Genomic DNA, 23,394 nt, shown 5'->3' on the forward strand with positions numbered 1-23,394 from the left:
TAACACAAACTTTTCTGATACCTACTGACAGGAAAATCAGAGGCTAACATTGTGCTGTCAGTGTGAAGTGTCAAGGAATTCTCATTTGATCAATTTGAATATGAAAGTTATGTGAATTAGAAAATAGACTGCTTATCCATCAACTGCACCTTACTGATGAAGAACATAGTTTATATGCAATTCTCTGTCAAACTAAGAAAATCCTGTTCAACAGGCTGTTACATAGATTACAGGACTGGGGTATCGCTGGGTTATGTGCAATCCAAACAAGGGGTTAGAATGATTTATATGTGGAATAACATATCCAGGAGTAAGTTACAGGTTGGAATCTAATCAAGGGCTTTGGGTGGTTTATATATAGAATTACAGATACCCAGGAGCAAGTTACAGGCTGGAATCTAATTGAAGGGTTTGGGTGGTTTAGATATAGAATAACGGATACTCAGGAGTGAGTTACAGGCTGAAATCAAACCAAAGGGTTCGGGTGGTTTCTATATAGAATAACGGATACTCAGGAGTGAGTTACAGGCTGAAATCAAACCAAGGGGTTCAGGTGGTATCTGTATAGAATAACAAATACTCAGGACTGAGTTACAAGCTGAAATCAAACCAAGGGGTTGGGTGGTTTAGATATAGAGTAACAGATATCCAGGAGTGAGTTACAGGTTGGAATCTAATCGAGAGGTTTGGGTGACACACTCTGAACCCTGAGATTAGAATTTTTCTTTAACATCAGTCCTACTGATCTACTAGATTATTTCAGTACTTTCATGGGGAGCACAGTTTATTCACAAGATGCCCCAATAGTGGTTTTCAGTGCCAACACCAATTTTCAGTGACCCTTCACCTCACTGATGAGGTGGTCATCGTCACGGCAGAGGGTTACTTCATCAGCGCATATTTCTTAAACAAGGATCTGCGGTCAGTGCTCTTCACGTCCGTGTATCCTACTTTTTATAAAGCAAATTTCTTTGGCCATCAGTAACCACGCAGGTCAAAGGTCTCTGGGTTAGTTTGCCCGGGTTCATTACTTAAGGTAGTCTGACAAGGAAGCAATCATCCACCATTTCTAGGGCAAGTAATTTAGTGTGGGAGGATTGCCAAGGGTGGCGGGGCAATAGCAGAGGATAACATCCCACAAGTCAGACCCCTAATGCCACCAATTTAATTTTAATCAGCTGCACGTTGTAAAGTCTAGTGACTGCTGTCCCGACCGTTAGCACACAACCCACTGAAAAGACAACGTTTCAAAGCAAAGAAAGTGTTAAAGGTGCCAGTAAGCAGAGCTTGTGCTGACTGTAAGACCAGCTGTTGCAGTAACAATCTACAAGGTTCTGTCACCTTTAGGCAACAATTTTAAAACACGGAACGGATTAAAATTAAAAAAGCAAGCAAGGGGAGAGACTGAATAGAGAGATTGTGCTGTCAGGAGCCAGGACAAGTTGCTTGCCCAGAACACTTCACATCTCTTTGTACTAAGGTGATACTCCACATTCTTTTCTAAGAATTATTATTTGAGAGATTCACAAAATAGAAGTATAAAGGGTTACTTTAATCTTCTTCTTGTGATACTTGCACCACAGAGAATCTATGTTTGTTATATACTGTAATAAATTTCTAAGTAAAAATTTATCATCTTTTATCAGACTTCCTGTTTGTTTGAATTGTTTGAAATTAAAAAGAAAATGTTTTGCCACCGAGAGATTCAGGAGGGCAAGGGCCGAGTGTATCCGGTTCTATTTCCATTATGATTTTCAACTCCAAAGAAAAAATATTTTATCCAGCAACCCCTGATGACTCAATGAGTAAGGGACTGTTCAGTGTTCCATCCCCCTTCTCTGCTGATAGTTGGCCTCAGCCAGGATGGCACAAGGAGCTACAATTGGCTTTGAGGTCATTAGGGTAAAATGGGTAAATAAAAACAAGAAATGCTGGAACCACTCTGCAGGTCTGGCAGCATCTGTGGAAAGAGAAGCAGAGTTAACGTTAACTCTGCTTCTCTTTCCACAGATGCTGCCAGACCTGCAGAGTGGTTCCAGCATTTCTTGTTTTTATTTCAGATTTCCAGCATCCGCAGTATTTTGCTTTTATTTGAGGGTAAAATGGGTTCCTGCTCCTGAACACTGTCCGGTGACTCCAGCTTTTGCATGTGCATGTGGATATTAGGCAAGGACAGCACCAGGCTCTGTTGTGATGCACCCACAGTTGATTACCCTGCCAACACTCATCGGGTGTACCTTGGCCAAGGTACCAAAGGGGTGGCTGTGGAGCTGTACGAAGGTAAGAATCAGCGCCTTTGTGGGGAGTGGGGGGGAGGAACTAAATAAAAAAGGTGCCAGGTCAGATACTACCAGCTGAAGTTTGGAATGTGCTCAATATATTGGGGGTGAAATAGATCTTGGATGATTGTGAATCAGTCACCTGTTTTAGACCTGCCCATGTCAAGGGGAAAGAAACTCAGGTGGGCTTGGGGTGTAAATTGGGCCAGTGTATATTGGTTGGGTGCAAATCGGGCAGGTGTAAATCGAGTGGATGTAAATCTGGCGTGTGTAAATTGGATGGGCTATGAATTGGACAGATGTAAATTGGATAGGGGGTGTAAATCGAGTGAGGTTAAGTCAGGTGGGGTGCATATTGGATGAGGACTGTAAATCGGGCAGGTGTAAATTGTTATGATTGTAATTCGAGCAGGGTGTAAAACAGACAAGTGTAAATCAGGTGGGTGTAAGTCGGACTGCATGTGACATTTCAATATCTATTGGGGCAGTGTTTAAGCTTCCATATTCTTGTGAGCTACCAGCTGATTAAGAGTTATAAATTAATAACTGCATTAAAGCAATATTGGCATTAACGAGAACACTTAACCAGTGCCACAACTGACTAAAAAATAAGGCCCAGGAAATTTTCCCCAAGTCCTTCAATGAAAGGAGGGAAGGATGAGTGATAGAAAGGAGGATGGGGAGGCTTTCTTCACTCCAGAAAGGTTTGGGAGAGGATGCTGTAGCAAGGTGTGTCTAGTGAACAAGTAGACTCTATATTTTCAATTTTTACCAAAAAGTCCCCATCTTTATTTTCTTTTTTCTTAATTTGCAGAGATTTGAAATGAAAATCTTGGTTGCAGCTTCACAAAAACCTCTGCAGTCTCACCCTGCTCTCTACAGACACTCCATCTGTCCCAGGCTCTCTTCCTCCCACCCCCCAAACCCCCCAGGCCCACACCCCCACACTCCTCCTAACTCTACCCCAAGCTCAATCCTGCCCCATATGCTCTCCTTCTCCAACTTCTTCTCAATGCCCCACACCTCCACTTTCCCATTTCCTATTGAGATCCCTTTTCCTGACACACATTCCCTTTTCCTGTCCCTGATTCCCCTTTCCTGTCACTCATTCCCTTTTTATTTGTTCATGGGATGTATGTATACAATCACAATCTGTAACCTCATGGTCTGACATATCTCTCACTTTACAATTATCATCAAGCCAGGGCATCAACCCTGTTCAATCTGGAGTGTAGGAGAGCATGCCAGGAGTGGAACAAGGTATACCTAAAGATGAGGTGCCAACCTGGTGAAGCTACAACATCGGACTACATGCATGCTAAACAGCAGAAGCTACATGCAATAGACAGAACAAAGCGATTCCACAACTGATGGATCAGCCATATAAATACTGACTACAACAGCAGGTCAGAGGCTGGGAATTCTGCAGCAAGTAACTCACCTCCTGACTCTCCAAAGTCTGTCCACCATCTACAAGGCATAAATTAGGAGTTTGATGGAATACTCTCAACTTGCTTGGATGGGTGCAGCTCCAACAATATTCAAGAAGCTCGACACCATCCAGGCCAAAGCAGCCCGCTTGATCGACACTCCATCCACCACTTTAAACATTCACTCCTTCCACCACCAACGCACAGTGGCAGCAGTGTGTACCATCTATAAGCACTGCAGAAACTCACCAAGCCTCCTTTGACAGCACCTTCAAAGCCCACGATCTCTACCACAGAGAAGAACAAGGGCAGCATGTACATGGGAATACCAACACCTGCAACTTCCCCTCCAAGCCATGCACCACCCTGACTTGCAACTATATTGCTGTTCCTGCACTGTCACTGGGTCAAAATCCTGGAACTCCCACCCTCACAGCATTGTGGATGTACCTATACCACATGGACTGCAGCAGTTCAAGGAGGTGGCTCACCACCACCTGGTTCTCAAGGGCAATTAAGGATGGGCAATATCCTATGAATGAATAAAAAAAATTGTAGGTGTCACTTCAGAAAGTCCTGAGGTGTTAATACGGTGTAACCCATTGTTACCGATTGCAATTTTTAATTTGACAGCTTGCTTGTCCAGCTCCATGACGGCCAGATCCAAGAAGTACACTCCATGCATTCCTTAAAGAGTTGAAATCTGTGGAGGAGGTCTTGGGCTTTCCAATTCATGGAACCATAGAAAATTACAGCACAGAAGGAGGCCATTCAGCCCATTGTATCTGCGCCAGCCAAAAAAACTAGTCACCCAATCTAACCCCACCTTCCAGCACCTGGTCTGTAGCCTTGCAGGTTACAGCACTTCAGGGGCAAGTCCAGGTTCCTTTTAAAAGGGTTGAGGGTTCCTGCCTCCACTACTGTTCCTGGCAGCGAATTCCAGACACCCACCACCCTCTGGGTGAAAAAGCTTTTCCTCATGTCCCCTCTAATCCTTCGACCAATCACCTTAAATCTGTGCCCCCTGTTAATTGACCTCTCCGCTAGGGGAAACAGGTCCTTCCTGTCTACCCTATCTAGCCCCTCATAATTTTGTACACCCTAATTAAGTCACCCCTCAGCCTCCTCTGTTCTAAGGAAAACAACCCTAGCCAATCCAATCTTTCCTCATAGCTGCAAATTTCAAGACATGGCAACATTCATGTAAATCTCCTCTGTACTCTCGTGGAAGGATATTTGGTGGACATGGTGCCAAATTCCCAGTATACAAAAATTGCAGTTGGAGCTTTCCCCTTTAAATTGCAGCCTTTTCTTTTGCTTGGGCCTTTCCCTGGAGGGCAAATCTACTTGCAGGTCTACTTTGTCTGCAGCGTCGAACTTCAGCCACTCTCAGAATTCTGTGCCTACAATGCGGGCTTTCAGCCTGTGATTGGGGAGACTCCGTCCACGAAGCACTAATGGCAGGGAAACACCCGACGTGTAATGGCAGTGCCGATTCGCAGCCCCAATGAGAACAGACTCGCCTTGCTTTTCCCAAGCCCAATTCCTGCCTTTTCTTTCTGGCCACCGTTGATCTGAACAACCCCCTTCTTGTACTCACTATTTCTTGAGCACAAACTTTAACAGATGGTCGACGAACTTGCCAGTGTCGAATTGTTACTGCCGCCGACGATGAGTTGCATTGCTCAGTCTGTGATGGACTATGACGGGAGAGATCGCTGACCTCCATGTTTTGCCCGAGATTGCTGATCCCTGTAAGTATTGTTCCTGAGCCTCTCCGCAGTAGTGCAACCGCGAAACTGTGATCTTCAACTGCATGTCACTATCACCACGTTGCAATTGGTGTGCTGCTTAAGAGACCACATGCTGCCACCATATTGTGTTGCTTTTTTGCAGCAATAAGGTACCAAACAATCTTAAGTTGAGTGGTTATAAACTGTAGTATAATAAAAACAAAATACTGCAGATGCTGGAAATTTGAAATAAAACTGAAAGTGTTGGAAATACTCAGCAGGTCTGGCAGCATCGGTGGAGAGAGAAACAGAGTTAATATTTCAGGTCTGTGATCTTTCATCGGAACTGGCAAAGGTTAGAAATGTAATAGGCTTTGAGCAAGTGAAAAGACGGAGGGGGGAAGGAAAACAAAAGCGAAGGTGTGAGATAGGGCAGAGGGCAGGAGAGATTAAATTACAAAGATGTCACACAACAAATGCAAAGGGAGTGCTAGTAGTTGTATTACAAGACAAAGTATTAGTCCAGAGAGAGTGTTAATGGCAGAATAATGAACAGGTCTATCCAAAAGCAAAAACCTGATAAACACATTTAAGACAGGCCCACGGTTAAAAAGTAACATACAATTAAATTTAAAAGGCAGTCATACTCTTAAAGTGTTGAACTTAATTTTGATTTATTTTATTTTTCTCCCCATATTACTCTCTCTCTCTCTATAACCCCCTGTATTACTCTCTCACTATTACTCCCTTGTATTACCATCACTATTACTCCCTGTCACTATTACTCCATTGTATTTTTCTCTATTCTCCCCTTGTATTATTCTTTCTATTACTCCCCCGTATCACTCACTCACTTCCCTTGTATTACTCTCACACCATCTATTACTCTCGCTGTTATTCACTCTGTAGTCCTCTCTCTCTATTACTCCCCTATTACTCTCTATTAGTTCCCTGTATTACTCTCTATTACTCCCCCATATTACTCTATTACTCTCCCTGTATTCCACTCTATTACACTCTCTCCATCGCTCTCCTGTATTATTCTCTCTATAACTCCCCTGTATTACTCACTCTCTCTTACTCCTCCTGTATTGCTTTCTCTTTGTTGCACCCCTGCATCACTTTCCCTCTCTCGATTGCTCCCCCTGTATTACTTTCTCTCTCTATTACTCCCCTGTATTACTCTCTCTCTCTATTACTCCCCTGTATTACTCTCTCTCTATACTGCTCTCCCTGTATTTCTCTCTATTACTGCCCTGAAATACTCTCTCTTACTCCCCCTGTATTTCTCTCTCTATTACTGTCCCGAAATACTCTTCCTATTACTCCCTCTGCATTGCTCTCTCTATTACTCCCCTCTATTTCTCCTCCGTATTACTCTCTCTATATATATTGGCTGCGTTTGCTGACAAAGCTATCACAAGGTGGCGCTGCAGTGGCACATGCGCAAATGCAGCATGTGCCACAAAAACGTCACAGTCTGCGACTTCAGGCAGCTGCCAGGACTAAACATGGCGCTGTTCAAATAATCACACAAAGGCAACCTAACCTAAACACATGGCAGCACACAATGGCGGGAGGGAGAGCGCGAACGAGTGGGCCGGGGATGGGGGGGGAGGCGAGTGGGCCGGGGACTGGGGGGGGGGAGCGGAGCGGAGCGGGCCGGGGACGGAGGAGAGCGGAGCCGGCCGGGGACGGAGGGGAGCGGAGCAGGCTGGGGGGGGGGGGGGGGGTGGCGGGGGGAGAGCGGAGTGGCCGAAAGAGCTGAGTGGCCAGACAGAGCAGCGAGGGGGGCAACGGAGCAGCCAGAGAGAGCAGCGAGGGGGACAGCGGAGCGACCGAAAGAGTGGAGGGGGAGCAGTGGAGCTTGACACATGCATGAATTTCCATTGGCGTTGCATTGCTGTACGCATAAAGCGCATGCGCAGAGGCCAACCAGGCGGGTTGCCCAAAGATGCATACTCACGCGATGACGTCATCAGCGCATGCGCTAACCAGTCCTGGCAAGTCCGAACGCAGAAATAAAAACAAGAAATGTTGGAACCACTCAGCAGGTCTGGCAGCATCTGTGGAAAGAGAAGCAGAGTTAACGTTTCGGGTCAGTGACCCTTCTTTGGAACGTGGTCACTGACCCAAAACGTTAACTCTGCTTCTCTTTCCACAGATGCTGCCAGACCTGCTGAGTGGTTCCAACATTTCTTGTTTTTATTTCAGATTTCCAGCATCTGCAGTATTTTGCTTTTATTTAAGTCCACGCAGCATGCGCGTAGAGAACATCCGTCTGCGCATGTGCGCACTTTGGCACATTATGATGACGTCAGTGGCCGGCAGCGTTGTCAAGAATCATTTTGATTATTCCATCTGTCACCGATTCGATGTCGCCGCTTTCCCCGCTGCTGCTGACTCTGAGCCTCGGTCTTGTGGCCGCCGCCAGCCCCGGGTTGATGCTGTTCCTAGCCGATGACCTCGGGTACGGGGACCCGGGCTGTTTCGGGCACCCGAGCTCCCGGACCCCCAACCTGGACCGGCTGGCGGCGGCGGGCCGGAGATTCAGCGACTTCTACAGCGCAGCCAGTGTCTGCAGCCCGTCCCGGTGAGAGCGGGTCTGGGAGAGGGAGAGTGAGGCGGGGAGCGAGAAAGGGAGAAACCGGGGCCAGGGATGAGGAGTAGATCAGTAATGTGTATTGCTTTCAATTTGCAATAACTAATATACAATTATCTAATTAATGTGCAATAATTAATCTGCAATGATTAATATGCAGTAATCTGACTAATCTACATTAATTAATAGGAAATCAACTGCAATGATTAAATGCAGTAATCTGTATTGATTAAAATGCAGTAATCCACAATGATTAATATGCAGCAGTATTCAATTATGCAATAATGGCATTGATTGGTATGAAAGCATAACTTGCATATTTTTGCAACTTGCAGGATTTCTAAACGTCCCAAAGCACTTTACAGCCAATTCTTCAAAAGCAGTAATAGCGACATGAGGGAAATCTTTTGCATGCAGTGAGTGGTTAGGATCGGGAATGCACTGCCTGAGAGTGTGGTGGAGGCAGGTTCAATCGAGGCATTCAAGAGGGAATGGAATTTTATCTGAAAAGCAAGAATGTTCAGGGCTACGGGGAGAAGGCGGGGGAGTGGCACTGGGTGAATTGCTGCTTCAGAGAGCCAGCTCAGACACGACAGGCTAAATGGCCTCCTTCTGTGCTGTAACAACCGTGTGATTCTGTCATTTAAGTATTTGTAAAGTGCTGGTTGTCATTTTGGAAACATAGAGGCCAGTTTGTGTCCAGCAAGCTCCTGCAGTCAGCAGTGTGATAATGACCGGATAATCTGTTTTTGCCCTTGGTTGAGAGATAAACATTAGCCAGGTCACTGAGGAAAACTCTGTCGCTCTTCTTTGAACAGTGCCTGGGAGTATTTTACACCAACTTGAGAGGACATATGAGGCCTCGATTTAACTTCATCTGAGCCAGTACATGGGGGGGGGTCCTACGGGAGAGGGGGCAGTGCTGCACCTGGTCCTGGGGGGTGCGGCTGGGCGGGTGGTGGGGCTGTCAGAGAGGGAGCATTTTGGGGGTGGTGGCCATAACTCTGTAGGATTTGGAGCATTTGTGGGAGGGGACAGGGATGGGCCGGAGATGGGGGTGCTGGGTTGGGGGGAGGGCCGATTTCAATGTGGTGGAGCGGGATCTGGCCGGAGTGGACTGTGGGAGGGTTGGCATCGGACCGGTGGGAGTCATTCGGGGAGGAAGTGGTGGGGTTTCGGAGCCAACATGTGCCCTTTAGGGTGAGGGGTGGGACCAACGGGTCCAGGGAGCCCTGGATGTCAGGGGATGTGGAGTGTTGGATCGGGAGGAAGGGGGAGGCTTGTGGCGTATTCGGAGCGCTGAGGACGGCGGAGGCCCAGGGGGAGTGTGGAAGGTGTAGGGGGGTACCTGGAGGGGTAGTTGTGGGGGTGAGGCGGAGACATGGGGTCCTCTCTGGCCACAGGAGAGGTGCCAGAGGACTGGAGGACAGCGAATGTCGAACCATTATTCAAGAAGGGTAGCAGGGACAGACTAGCTAATTACAGGCCATTGAGTCTAACATCAGTGGTTGGGAAACTGTTGGAAAAAATTCTGAGGGACAGGATTAATCTCCACTTGGAGAGGCAGGGATTAATCAGGGATAGTCAGCATGGCTCTGTCAGGGGGGAGATCATGTCTAACTAACTTGATTGAATTTTTTGAGGAGGTGACTAGATGTGTAGATGAGGGTAAAGCAGCTGATGTAGTCTACATGGACTTCAGTAAGGCTTGTGATAAGGTCCCGCATGGGAGATTGGTCAAGAAGGTAAGAGCCCATTGGATCCAGGCAATTTGGCAAATTGAATCCAAAAATGGCTTAGTGGCACGAAACAGAGGGTAATGGTCGACGGTTGCTTTTGCGAATGGAAGCCTGTGACCAGTGGTGTACCCTAGGGATCAGTGCTGGGACCCTTGCTGTTTGTAGTGTACATTAATGATTTAGACATGAATATAGGAGGTATGATAAGTAAGTTCGCAGATGACACGAAAATTGGTGGTATCGTAAATAGTGAGGAGGAAAGCCTTAGATTACAGGATGATATAGATGGGCTGGTAAGATGGGCGGAGCAGTGGCGAATGGAACTTAATCCTGAGAAGTGTGAGGTGATGCATTTTGGGAGGACTAACAAGGCAAGGGAATATACAATGGATGGTACGACCCTAGGAAGTACAGAAGGTCAGAGGGACCTTGGTGTTCTTCTCCATAGATCACTGAAGGCAGCAGCACAGGTAGATAAGGTGGTTAGGAAGGCATATGGGATACTTGCCTTTATTAGCCAAGGCATAGAATATCAGAGCAGGGAGGTTATGATGGAGCTGTATAAAACACTAGTTAGGCCACAGCTGGAGTACAGTGTACAGTTCTGGGCTCCACAGTACAGGAAGGATGTGATTGCACTGGAGAGGGTGCAGAGGGGATTCACCAGGATGTTGCCTGGGCTGGAGCATTTCAGCTATGAAGAGAGAGTGAAAAGGCTGGGGTTGTTTTCCTTAGAGCAGAGAAGGCTGAGGGGGGACATGACTGAGGTATACAAAATTATGAGGGGCATTGATAGGTTAGATAGGAAGAGACTTTTTCCCTTAGTGGAGGGGTCAATAACCAGGGGGCATAGATTTAAGGTAAGGGGCAGGAGGTTTAGAGGGAATTTGAGGAAAAAATGTTTCACCCAGAGGGTGGTTGGAATCTGGAATGCACTGTCTGAAGGGGTGGTAGAGGCAGGAACCCTCACAATATTTAAGAAGTATTTAGATGAGCACTTGAAATGTCATAGCATACAAGGCTACGGGCCAAGTGCTGGAAATTGGGATTAGAATAGTTAGATCCTTGATGGTCGGCACAGACACGATGGGCCGAAGGGCCTGTTTCTGTGCTGTATGACTCTATGAAAGACAGCACCTCTGACAGTGCAGCACTCCCTCAGTCTGCAATGAATAATGTGCAATAATTTGCAATAAATATTGTCAGCATCTTTGAAGATTGCAGGAGGGAGAAAGAGGTGAATAAGAGTGACAGGTTTTTTGAGGGAGAGGTAGAAAGACTAAGCTTAAGGGGAAGGCCAATGTAGAGAGTTGGCATTGAGATGAGAAGGAGGCTGTTTTTGTATCTTCACTCTTCCCTTGTTGAACAGTGAAGTAGTGGAAGGATTTGCAGACTGATCACCAGTCTGACAGGCCGTTACATTAACGCTCCTTCCATGGCCCTCTTTATACCAGTGGATAGGGTGGTTAGTTCTGTAAATTTGGAAGATTGCATGAGCTCTTACAACCCATAGAGAGGAGACTCCGCCCACACTGGACATGACTATCCTGCTGGATGTCATTCCAGAATTCAGAGCAGGAGCTCCAGACACCATTCACTGGGACTGTCCGGAACAGGGTCCGAACCACTACACCTCTAAATCGGAGGCAGGAATGCTGCCACTGAGCCTACAGCTCACTCCAAGGATGAGGAGTTGAGGAAAGACCAGACTCTCCTCCTTGATCAAAAATTGCATGTTAGCATTACCCAGTCTCTGCTGCTTAAAAATCTCCCTTTGCCTCTTACGCTGTTCACTGTTGCTGGTGTACTGCACTTTGGGTCTACACCTGGGTTTCTCGATATTTTATAATGAAGGTCCAGTGTTTTACATTGGATGGTAATCTTAATATTTTTCTTCTCCCTCTTAGGGCAGCGTTGCTGACAGGCCGTTACCCCACTCGGTCTGGGGTTTTCCCAGGTGTGTTCTACCCTGGGTCAAGGGGTGGGCTCCCACTAAATGAAACTACCATCGCTGAGCTGCTAAAACAGCAAGGATACGTCACAGCGATGCTGGGGAAGTGGCACTTAGGCTACGGACCCAATGGAAGCTACCTACCTATCCATCAGGGCTTCGATGAATTCTTGGGCATCCCATACTCCCACGACCAGGGGCCCTGCCAGAACTTGACATGTTTCCCACCAGACACCAAGTGCTATGGAAAATGCGACCAAGGTGTGGTTCTCTTGCCCCTGGTCAAGAATAACAAGGTTATCCAGCAGCCCGTCAACTTTCCCACACTCACTCCACTGTATGATCGCTTTGCGAGAGACTTCATTCTGAGAGCAGCAAAGCAGGGCAAACCATTCTTCCTTTACTACGCATCACATGTGAGTACATCCTCTCCGTCGTATCTTTGGCAAATTTCAACTCAGGCTGACCTGATCCACCAACACCTCAAATTTAAAATTCTCAAATCCCTTCATGGCCTTGCCCCTCTCTATCTCTCTAATCTATTTCAGCCCTACAATCTTCTGAGATCACTGTGCTCCTCCAATTCTGGCCTCTTGCATGTTCCTGATTTTCATCAATCTTCCATTCGTGACCATGCCTTCAGCTGCCTAGACTCTGGAACTCCCTTCCTGAACCTTTCCACCTCTAACACTCTCCTCCTTTTATGAAGCTCCTAAAAAGCTACCTCTTTGACCAAACTTTTAGTCTCCTTTATTTGTTATTCATTCATGCAATGTGAGCGTCACTGGCTAGACCAGCATTTATTGCCCATTCCTAATTGCCCTTGAGAAGGTGGTGGTGAGTCGCCTTCTTGAAACACTGCACTCCATGTGGTGTAGGTACACCCTCAGTGCTGTTAGGGAGGGAGTTCTAGGTTCCTGTCGTAATATCACCTTATGTGGCTCAGTGGTGAGAGCATTCCCATAAACATTGATATTAAAAGTTTGGAATGGGGAATGGGCAGTACATTGGCTTACACACTGATGTGGAGCCTTGACACAACACTGTCCCTAATTTACCACAAATGTATCCTTCTCAGTTTATGTGGCCAGTGTAGAAATGCCATATCTGAGACTGGGCTGAAGGATAAAGGTGGGTCAGCGTGGAGGAATATTTACTTGCCAGGTCACCTGCATTCCACCTCATGCTATATGTACTAGCATACTGAACACAAGAACAAATTCAAAAATCAAGATTGCGCAGTAATTTGTGCCTTCTGAAGACACCAATTACAATAAGATTTTGGCATATTGCCCTATGATGCTTTGTACTCCTCACTGTACTCTTTGTGTATTGGACAGCTCCTTCTCTAATGGAGGCAGTGCCCTCTGCTACTCCTGTAGCTGTGCATTTAGCGGGCAGAGAATTGCACTGGATGCCAAGAGACTTGCTGATAGACCCTCCCAACGGGTGAGGTTCCGGACATGGAGCACGCACAGATAAAATTCATCGTAGTGTGTAGACGCCACCTGTGACTGCAGTCCTAATGTTCTGTTTCTATGTTTGCAGCATACCCATTATCCACAATTTGCTAGTGTCGGCTTCACAGGGAAGTCCAAGAGGGGTCCTCTGGGGGACGCGCTGATGGAATTTGACGGTTCAGTGGGCGTAATAATGAAGGCTTTACATGACGCTGGAGTGGAGAATAACACACTAGTCTTCTTCACCAGTGACAATGGGTACATTGAATTAGATGTACACGGATTCTGTACATTATCTGTGACCGAGATTTGTTAGAATACGAAGGTTGTTTTTTATTCTATTTATTCATCCTTGGGTGCTACTGGCAAGGCTGGCATTGATTTCCTATTTGCCTGTGCTGGTGGGGATGTGTCTTCTTAAACCATGCAGTCCAGCAGTTTGATGCAACTGACTATCTTGCTGAGCCATTTCAGAGGACAGTTAAGAGTCAGTCCCATTGATGTTGGTCTGGAGTCACATATAGTCCTGAATGGATAAGTGCAGCAGATTTCCTTCCCTAAAGTACCACAGCATTGAGACACACCAGTTGTGTTTTTACAATAATCTGACATCTTCATGATCTCTTACTAGCTTTTTATTTCTCGATTTATTTATTATTTTTTAATTGAATTCCAATTCACAATTGCCAAGGTGAGATTTGGTTGAGTGGGCGGAAAAGTGACAAATGGAATTCAATCCAGAAAAGTGTGAGGTACTGCATTTAGGGAGGGCAAACAAAGCGAGGGAATACACAGTAAACAAGAGGATATTGAGAGTGGTAGAAGAAGTGAGAGACCTTGGAATGCATGTCCACAGGTCCCTGAAGGTGGCAGGACAGGTGGATAGAGTGAAGAAGGCATATGGAATGTTTTCCTTTATTGGTCGAGATATAGAATGCAAAAGCAGGGATGTAACGCTGGAACTGTATAAAAGGCTGGTTAGGCCACAGCTGGAGCTTTGTGTACAGTTCTGGTCACCGCATTACAGAAAGGACATAATTGCTCTGGAGAGAGTACAGAGGAGGTTTACAAGAATGTTGCCAGGGCTTGAAAGTTGCAGTTATGAGGAAAGATTGGATTGGCTAGGGTTGCTTTCCTTAGAACAGAGAAGGCTGAGGGGTGACTTAATTAAGGTGTACAAAATTATGAGGGGCCTAAATAGAGTAGACAGGAAGGACCTGTTTCCCCTAGCGGAGAGGTCAATTAGCAGGGGACACAGATTTAAGGTGTTTGGCAGAAGGATTAGATGGAACATGAGGAAAAACGTTTTCACCTAGAGGGTGGGTGTCTGGAATTCACTGCCAGGAACGGTGGTGGAGGCAGAAACCGTCAATTCTTTAAAAGGACCTGAAGTGCTGTAACCCGCAAGGCTATAGACCAAATGCTGGAAGGTGGGATTAGATTGGATGGCTAGTTTTTTTTGGCCGGCACGGACAAGATGGGCTGAATGGCCTCCTTCTGTGCCGTAATTTTTCTATGGTGAGATTTAAACTCCTGTTCTCTGGATTATAAGCCCAATGATATAACAACAACACTACGATATCCTACTACTGCTCTGGATTTGTATGTGTGAATCTGCTGTGGTGTGTTAGAAGTCAACATTTTGTATGTTCACATTCTTCCCTTGGAGAACAATGTGAAGTAGTGGAAGGATTTGCAGGCTGATTAACTGCCTGGTAGGCCACAAAGTCAACGCTCCTTCCATGGTCGGAACCATCCTACACCAGACAATCGGAGGAGGGAGTTATTCCTGTACAACAGGAGGGTTTTATGGGTCCCTCAACTCGCATGATGAGAGGGGGCCACCCACTCCCGTTGGACATGAACATCCCAGAATTCAGAACTGAAACTCCACAGTCCAGATCTGTTTGGCATTCTCCGGAACCATGCACCTTCTGGCTCAGGGACCACCACTGAGCTAAAACCTCGCTACATGTGTTAAAAGTGCACTGATATATATAGATCCCCAATCATGGGCTCACTGGCCAGTTCACCACCTGCTGTGATACTGCGACGTACAGACCAGCAAGACCCCTACTGAAACTGTATCAGTACTCTCTGTTGGGTTGTACTAAGGTAACCACCATTGGTCTCAGTGACCCAGCACTGACAGTGATTAGATGTACACTCCTGAGGTGGCACAGCGTGTTGGATTGTTTATCACTGGGGCTGATGCTGTCATGCATTTGAAATGGCTTTGGCCTGTTTCAATCAAAATCCTAGCAGGCAGGTGACCATAGAAGAGCGACAGACCAGAAACATTAGGCTAGAGGGAGTCTCTGTATTTAATTCACGCTGTACCTGGGAGTGTTTGATGGGGCAGTGTAGAGGGAACTCTACTCCGTATCTAACCTGTGCTGTAGCTGCCCTGGGAGCGTTTGATGGGGCTGTGTAGAGGGAACTTTGGTCTGGATCTAACCCTGAGAGTGTTTATCTGACATCAGGGGCAAGAAGTGTGAAAAGCCCTAGGTTGCCCTAGGTGGAGGTGACCTACTTAATTAGTTATTGTGGGAGTAAGAATCTGACTTTAACTGACTTTCTGATTTGTCTTCAGCCCGGAGCTGATGCGGCAATCACGTGGTGGGAATGCAGGGTTGTTGAAATGTGGCAAAGGCACTACGTATGAAGGAGGAATGAGGGAACCTGCTGTTGCCTACTGGCCTGGCCAGATCGCTCCAGGTCCGTTACTGTCCAGCTGCCTATGTGTTGGTCAAGCTCCAAGGTTGAATGTGTAATTTAGCTGGTAACCCAGAGCCCATTAAAACCATGCACCAATCGGGATTCCATTCAACTACAGACAGGCCCAATGGACAAAATATCAACTAAAGCCCTGTTACTCGTTCAGTGGCTGATCTGTACCTCAACTCCTTTTACTACATTTGCTCCGTATCCATCGATACCCAACAAATATCTGTTGATTTCACTTTCAGTTACTCCCAAACATCCACAAGTTTTGCGGGAGAAAATTCCAAATTTGCACTGCCCTTTGAGTGAAGAAGTATTTTCTAATTTTACTCCTGAAAGCTCTAGTTTTAAGATTATGGCCCTTGTTCTGGACTTTCCCAATAGAGGAAATGGTTTCTTTCCATCAAGTCTATCAACTCCTTTATCAGTTTGAAGACTTTGACTAGATCCCCCACTTAATCTTATTTTGGTTCTTTTCCATTTTTATTTTTTGACTAGTTGTGTTCCTCTACAAACACACTTGTGCTAAATCCCTTTGTACACAGAGATGTTATCGAGACTGTTTTAAATAGAGAGGCTGGGATTATGTTAATCATTGCTGCAACAACAGTGCTGGTCAGGATTGCTACGTACCAGGAATGATACGTCACCTTTCAAATAACAGCAGGTATGTTTGCTCTGCTTACAGGTGTGACCCATGAGCTGGCCAGCACCCTGGACATCATGCCAACGATTGCCACCCTGTTGGGTGCGGAGCTTCCGCAGGTCAAACTAGATGGATATGACATGAGGGATGTCCTCTTCAATAATGGGAAGGTGAGGGTAGTCACATTTCAGACTGTATATTACCCCAGGGCTCAGTGCTGGGACTGTGGTTCATCACTCGTATCTATCTACAGTCTGTGTCTGACTGTCTCTCTGTCAGTCTCTCTCTATCAGCCTGCCTGTGCCTGGCTGTCTCTCAATCTGTCTGTGTCTGTCTATTTTGTACATACGATCTGATCTTGGGTATAGGAGGCACAATTATTAGTACATGCAGTGACATAAAAAATAAGAGTGTGTGATTAACTGAGGTGGACTGGAAGTGTCTTCCAGGGACTGAGACGGTTATAAGGTTGGGCAGAGAGATGTCTAATAACATTTAATACAAAGAAACGAGAGGTCATACATTTTGAGACAATGACTAAGGAGAGGAATGTACAGTAAATATAAAACTTTAAGTGAAGCAAAGAGACTTATAAATGTGTCGAAAAGCAGGAAAGCAAGTTGAAAAAGCTGTTAGACAAAAAGCATATGGGATCCCAGGTTTGATAAACAGGGATATAGGAGACAAAACCAAAGAGATAATGACGAGCCTGTACAAGCTGTTGCCTTGGCTGCCATTACGATTATGTATCGGTTACTTGGGTGCATTACTTTAGGAAGGATGTCAAGGCCATGGTGGGAAGTGATTCACTGAGATGATTCCAGGATTTAGAGGATTTAGTTGCAATGAGAGACGAGAAGCTTTTTTGACAAGGCTTTGATGACGTATATGGGGAGGAATTATTTCCACTTGTCAGTGAGTCAATAACTAGATAGCATCAATTATGGAAAGAACAAAAGGAGAGGTTAGGAGAAATATTTTTGTCCATAGGGTTGTTAAGTTATGGACGGTCTGGCCAGAAAGAGTGGGGAAAGTGGAATACAGAATAAATTTAAAAAAAGAAGGGGATAAATATTTGAAAGAGAAGAAGGCAAAAAGGTCTGGGGCAAGAGCAGAAAAACAGGAGTAAGTGTTCATTGAGCCAGTACAGGTGCAGTGGGCCAAATTACCTCCTTCCCTGCTTTAAGATTCTCTGATTCTGTGCCTCAGTGTTAAAACTCAACAGCATGTTGAGTGTGATATTTTGCACTTACTGCAGCTGCCATCCTGAGTCTGATCACCAGTTGGATGGAAGAGTTGGTGAGGTGGGAGGGGGGGCAGTTTTGCGTTGTAACAATTGGCTTAACGGGAGAAAAGCAATTGACACTGACCGGGTTAGAGTTAGGAGCTACATTCAACACTTGAGGTCTAATCATTGTGTGCCAGTTCCCAGCCTTGAAAGTGATGACTTTGATCAGAGAGCCAGTTGGGGATGATTTTAACCCACCTGGCAAGGTGTAAATCACCAACTGAGGTTTTGTTCTCTGGAGTGGGACTCAAACCCATGACCTTCTGACTCAGAGGTGAGAGTGCTACCACTGAGCCATGTAGCCCAACGTTATGCCTGCCCATTTAACAGGTTATCATTGGGGAGGAGTGGCGAAAGGGAGCTCAAGGTGCATTATTATTTTTCATTTTTGTAACTTATTAGGTTTGCTATCATAGTGTCCCCGTTTCACACAAAAGGTCAAAAAGGGCATATCCCATATCCATCTTTCAGATAAGTTGTTAAATTTAGGCCCCGTCTGCCCTCTCAGGTGTGCATAGAAGATCCCATGACACTATTTTCAAGAAGGGCAAAGGAGTTCTCCCCAGTGTCCTGACCAATATTTATCCCTCAATCAATATCTGATTATTGTTATGATCGAGGCGGGAGGAGTGCACTGTTTTTTCTAGTTCCACTTCTCCACAGGTCACAACGTATATTTAAATGTTTACCAGTTACCGATACAGTCAATCATAGACTGTTTTTATCCCAGAATAAAATACACCAACCAGGTTTCTTTAATAAACAACAAAATTATCAGTTTATTATAAAACAAGACTTAACCAGGAATGAAGCAAAACATTAACACACAGACTGAAATATGAAAGTTTCCTTTTTATTTTAGCCCCTCACACATACGCACACAAGTTAATCGAAATATAGAGATTTTCTCTTTAGAACTTTGTTACAAAAAAAAGACAAGAATACTTTGGCAAAATACTTGCTAATTCTTGAAGAAAAAAGGAGAAGATATGGAAAGATGTCAGTTGTCCCTTTTTGGTTTGACATCCCAAATACGCATAGATGACTGTCACTGGGATCTCTCTAGAACAGTTCTTTTCAGGCAACATTGAAGATCAGTTTGGCAGACTTTTCAGGAGAAATATAGCATCAATTTCTCTATTTCTTACACTTGATTCTCAAAGAGATGGAAAAGCTGGCAGACTTTTCAAAGAGCTGGAAGAGGGTGCTGATGGTGACTGCTCTCTTGGCTGGTTGATTCTTAAACTCCAACTGCCTTCAAAACAGTTCACACTCCAACACACTGTCCAAAGCGAAACCAAAAACAATATCTCAAGAGTCAAGTCTCCTAACCCCTATAAATCTTGACCTGTCACTTCTCTAAACATCTCCCCTTTGTCCATGGTTCCTGTTTATTTATCCTAATTGGCGACAGGTGGTCTCCAGAAGAGGTTGTTTTTAGCACTCCTTGATTCTTCCAGTAAGTGTTTTCAGTCAAGTGTCCTTTCAGTGAACTGTCAACAACAAAGTAAAGTGCAGCTTCAATGAAATCTTCAGCCATCTCCACAAATCCATCTCCACAATTTAAATACAAGTCCTCAAAGACATATACTTAAAAAATATAGAAACACTTTCATAACATTACCTGTTCATTATTTTTTGTGGGAGCTTGCTGTGCGCAGATTGGCTGCTGTATTTCCTCCATTACAACGGTGACCACACTTCAAAATTATTTGATTGGCTGTTGAACACTTCGGGACATCCTGAGGTGGTGAAAGGTGCTGTATAAATGCAAGTCTTTTTCACTAGGGAGATCAGCGGGCACCATGGACAGCTGAGCCACCATTAAATCACTGATTATCTTAGCAGGACTGCATTTGTTTCAGTGCCTAGTGGCTCTGCCTCTGTAAGCAATAGGTCAGCAGCAAGGCAGCTACAACACTGTGCCAGGTACTGCACTCAGATCGACAGCATAGAGGTAACGCTGTCAATAACTGTCAAAGCGACTGTGTGCCCAAACTTGGGGAATGGATAAATGGGATTACTTCCCATTTCTGGCTGATATACTGTCTCTCCAACATCCCTTTGTGTCCATTAATGTTTTACAGAGCAAGCGGGAAACCATGTTTTTCTATCCGGTCAGCCCCAGCAGGAAGCTGGGAGTTTTTGCTGTACGCTATGGACGGTACAAGGCTCATTATTTCACTCAAGGTAAGGCAGCACAGATTCACTTCCCAGTCACAGAGCTGCTTAGAGTTGACAAAGTGAGAGACTAACACGGCATGCGTGCGACAGGCTGCATGTGAAACAAACTGAAGCAGCTGAATGTGCTCATCTGTGACTATACCTGTGTGAAACACAGCCTGGCACATTGAGTCTGAGAGAGTGAGTGAGAGAGAGAGAGGGGTAATAAGTGTGGCACTGAGGGTGAGAGAGAATGGCACTGAGTAAGACATTGTGCATTGTTCGTCTAACTGTAACTATGTGTGTGTGTGTACAAGCAACTGAGTGACACAGGCTCACATTAATGTTTCAGCTACAGTGGAACTGACCATCCACAGAATTTATTCCAGTATTTGAATGAAGGTTCTGACAGGAATTTTGATTCCTCCCCCTCACCAGGCTCCACCCACAGTGATACCACCCCGGACCATGACTGCCACTGGAACGCGCTGCTCAGCTTTCACGACCCTCCATTACTCTTTGACTTAGAAGCAGATCCTTCTGAGAACTACCCACTCAGCAGCTCTGACATTCCCAATTACAGCTGGATAATCAACCAGATCCAAAAGGAAAAGGTCAAATTTGAATCAGGAATGGAGTTTGGCGACAGCCAAATTGAGAGGGGAATTGACCCAGCTCTTGAGCCCTGTATTAACCCCGGGTGTAGCCCACGGCCTCGCTGCTGCGTTCAGACTTAGACTGGAAGAAGGAAGGAATGCAAAATACAACCTAACAACTGCTTTGATAAAACTTATGATTGCTTCTTAAAGGACACTTGCTGATCTCAAGTTGAACCTCTCTGGGGCGGTGCTGATGTGGAGTGGGGAGAAGGGTGCTAACTCATGGGGGCTCCAACAATAACAATAACTTGTATTCCTATTGCACCCTGAATGTAACAAAATGTTCCAAGACATTTACACACCTATTATGAAGGAAAATATGACATTAAGCCACATATTAGGTCAGATGACCAAGAGCTTGGTCAAAGAGGTAGATTTTATGATGTGTCTTAATGGAGGAAAGTGAGGCAGAGAGGTGTAGGAGGGAATTCCAGAGCTTAAGGCCTAGTCAACTGATAATACGGCAAACAATGCTGGAGTGATTAAAATCAGGGATCCTCAAGATCAGAATTAGCAGAGCACAGAGATCTTGGAGGGTTGTGGGACTGGAGATTAGAGATAGCGAGGGATGAGGCCATGAAGGCACTTGAAAACCAGGATGAGAAATTTTAAATCAAGACTTTACTTGACTGGGAGCCAATGTAATTCAGTGAGCACAGGGGTGATAGGGGATCAGGACTTGGTGCAGGTTGGGACATGGGCAGCAGAGTTTTGGTTGACCTCGTTTGCGCGAGGTATAATGTGGGAGACCAGCCAGGATGCATTGGAATAGGTTCCAGCAGAGACATGGCATCTGGAATCTGAGGCAAAGTCTGTGGGCGCATCAGGGCAATTGTGGATGAATTAGAGAGGTCTACTCCTTCGACAGGAAGGAAAATCCCAGCAAGAATGAGTCTGGCACTCAGGCCCCCATGAAAAAACAAATCATTCCATTGAATTCTGATTAATTAATTTATTTTATTTATTTATTTAGAGATACAGCACTGAAACAGGCCCTTCGGCCCACCGAGTCTGTGCCGACCAACAACCACCCATTTATACTAACCCTACAGTAATCCCATATTCCCTAACACCTACCTACACTAGGGGCAATTTACAATGGCCAATTTACCTTATCAACCTGCAAGTCTTTGGCTGTGGGAGGAAACCGGAGCACCCGGCGAAAACCCACGCGGTCACAGGGAGAACTTGTAAACTCCGCACAGGCAGTACCCAGAATCGAACCCGGGTCGCTGGAGCTGTGAGGCTGCAGTGCTAACCACTGTGCCGCCCTTTTATGTTTCTCACTGTTCGTTTGACCAGTCAATGTTGATATCATTGTGATTCTAAGTTCCAAATCTCCCATCCCACCCACTCTACCTCCTCCCTGTAATCCTCACTATGTTGAAATGGTGACATGCTACAACTCTTAACCGATTCTTTCCCAGGGCCTCAAAACTGTGCAACCCTTCCCCTCTCTCTGTCTCCCCTCCCCCATACAATCTGCAGGCTTTTAAAACCCAACCTTGATGTCATCTAAATGATACTTTACCTCATCTTTCCCGCATCCTCTAACCTTGATATTCTCCTGCTGTAAGGGTATTGGTCTTGGATCAGGGTACTCTTGCTTTTTCTCAGTGGAGAGAGGTGAAGAACATAAGAACAGAAAGAGCCCATTCAGCCAGTTGAGCCTGTTTCACCATCTTATTAGATCAAGATTAATCTGTACCTTAACTCCATTTACCACCTTTGTTCCATTTTCCTTGATACCCTTCCCCAACAAAATCTGTCAATCCCAATCTTGAAAGCTCCAATTGACCCCCAACATTCACAGCCTTTAGAGGAAGAGCGTTCCAGATTTCCACTATCCTTTGTGTGAAGAGGTGCTGGCTCATTTCACTCTTGAATTGCCTGGCTCTAATCAGAGGAAATCATTTCTTTATCGACCATATCACATCAGTTAATTATTTTAAATACCTTAGTTAGCTCACCCCCTTAACCTTCTAAACTCAAGGGAATTCAAAGTAGAGGGTGTGATATTTTAGCAGACAGGTTTTTAATGTGGACATATATTGAATCTTGGGCATCTGACCAATTCTTGGTTGTGTTTTACTGGATGTAGATGGTTGGTGATTGCAGGAGGCTGGTGTTGTTGGGTTTGAGGTGCTACAGTGTGTGATGCACTGCTGGGAGTGTTTGTTAATGAGTTTGATGGCCTCCTTTAAAAAGGAAGCAATTTGTAAAATTAACTCCCAGTGATTATATCACTGTAATCAGCAATGCTTAAAATGTTTGAAGGGAGAATTAACTGCACTAATTAATCACTGGTTGATTGTTTTGTACACTTGCGATGCAATAAATATTGTCACGACAACTTGCTTTGTTGAATGATAATTTTCTTTAATCTACTGACTGGAGATCTGAACTTGTATTTTTTTGAAGAAATTTAAAAAAGAACTGATAAAAAAGGACTTCGCTTAGGATGGCCACCTAATTCGCAACACTGTATCCTACATTGCAAGGCCTGTGAGGTGGAGATGAAATGGCTGCTCATCCCAGCAAGAACGAAAACATAGGAAGTTTAAGGGAACTACCTGTTCTTTTTAGCAAGAAGAGAAACACGTACCATGTTTGAATCACTGGGTGATTGTCATGTGACAAGCCCCTCCTCATCAATGGTTTTAAGTTTGTGTTTCTTGTAGCTGATTCTGAGACTAGGGTCCTGAATCTGAGTAAAGGAA

General features: G+C 45.3%; 1 protein-coding gene across 1 annotated transcript; it reads left to right on the forward strand.

The window, feature by feature from the left end:
• The first annotated feature begins 7,756 nt into the window (after positions 1 to 7,756).
• arsa (arylsulfatase A) lies at positions 7,757 to 23,027 on the forward strand. The gene is made up of 7 exons (XM_068059367.1): positions 7,757 to 8,035; positions 11,691 to 12,150; positions 13,283 to 13,452; positions 15,788 to 15,912; positions 16,607 to 16,734; positions 19,940 to 20,042; positions 20,454 to 23,027. The coding sequence occupies exons 1-7, from the start codon at positions 7,818 to 7,820 to the stop codon at positions 20,750 to 20,752; spliced, it is 1,503 nt and encodes a 500-aa protein (XP_067915468.1). The 5' UTR covers positions 7,757 to 7,817; the 3' UTR covers positions 20,753 to 23,027.
• The last annotated feature ends 367 nt before the right edge of the window (positions 23,028 to 23,394 follow it).

Source organism: Heterodontus francisci, chromosome 27 (assembly GCF_036365525.1).
Source record: "Heterodontus francisci isolate sHetFra1 chromosome 27, sHetFra1.hap1, whole genome shotgun sequence".
Lineage (NCBI taxonomy): Eukaryota > Metazoa > Chordata > Chondrichthyes > Heterodontiformes > Heterodontidae > Heterodontus > Heterodontus francisci.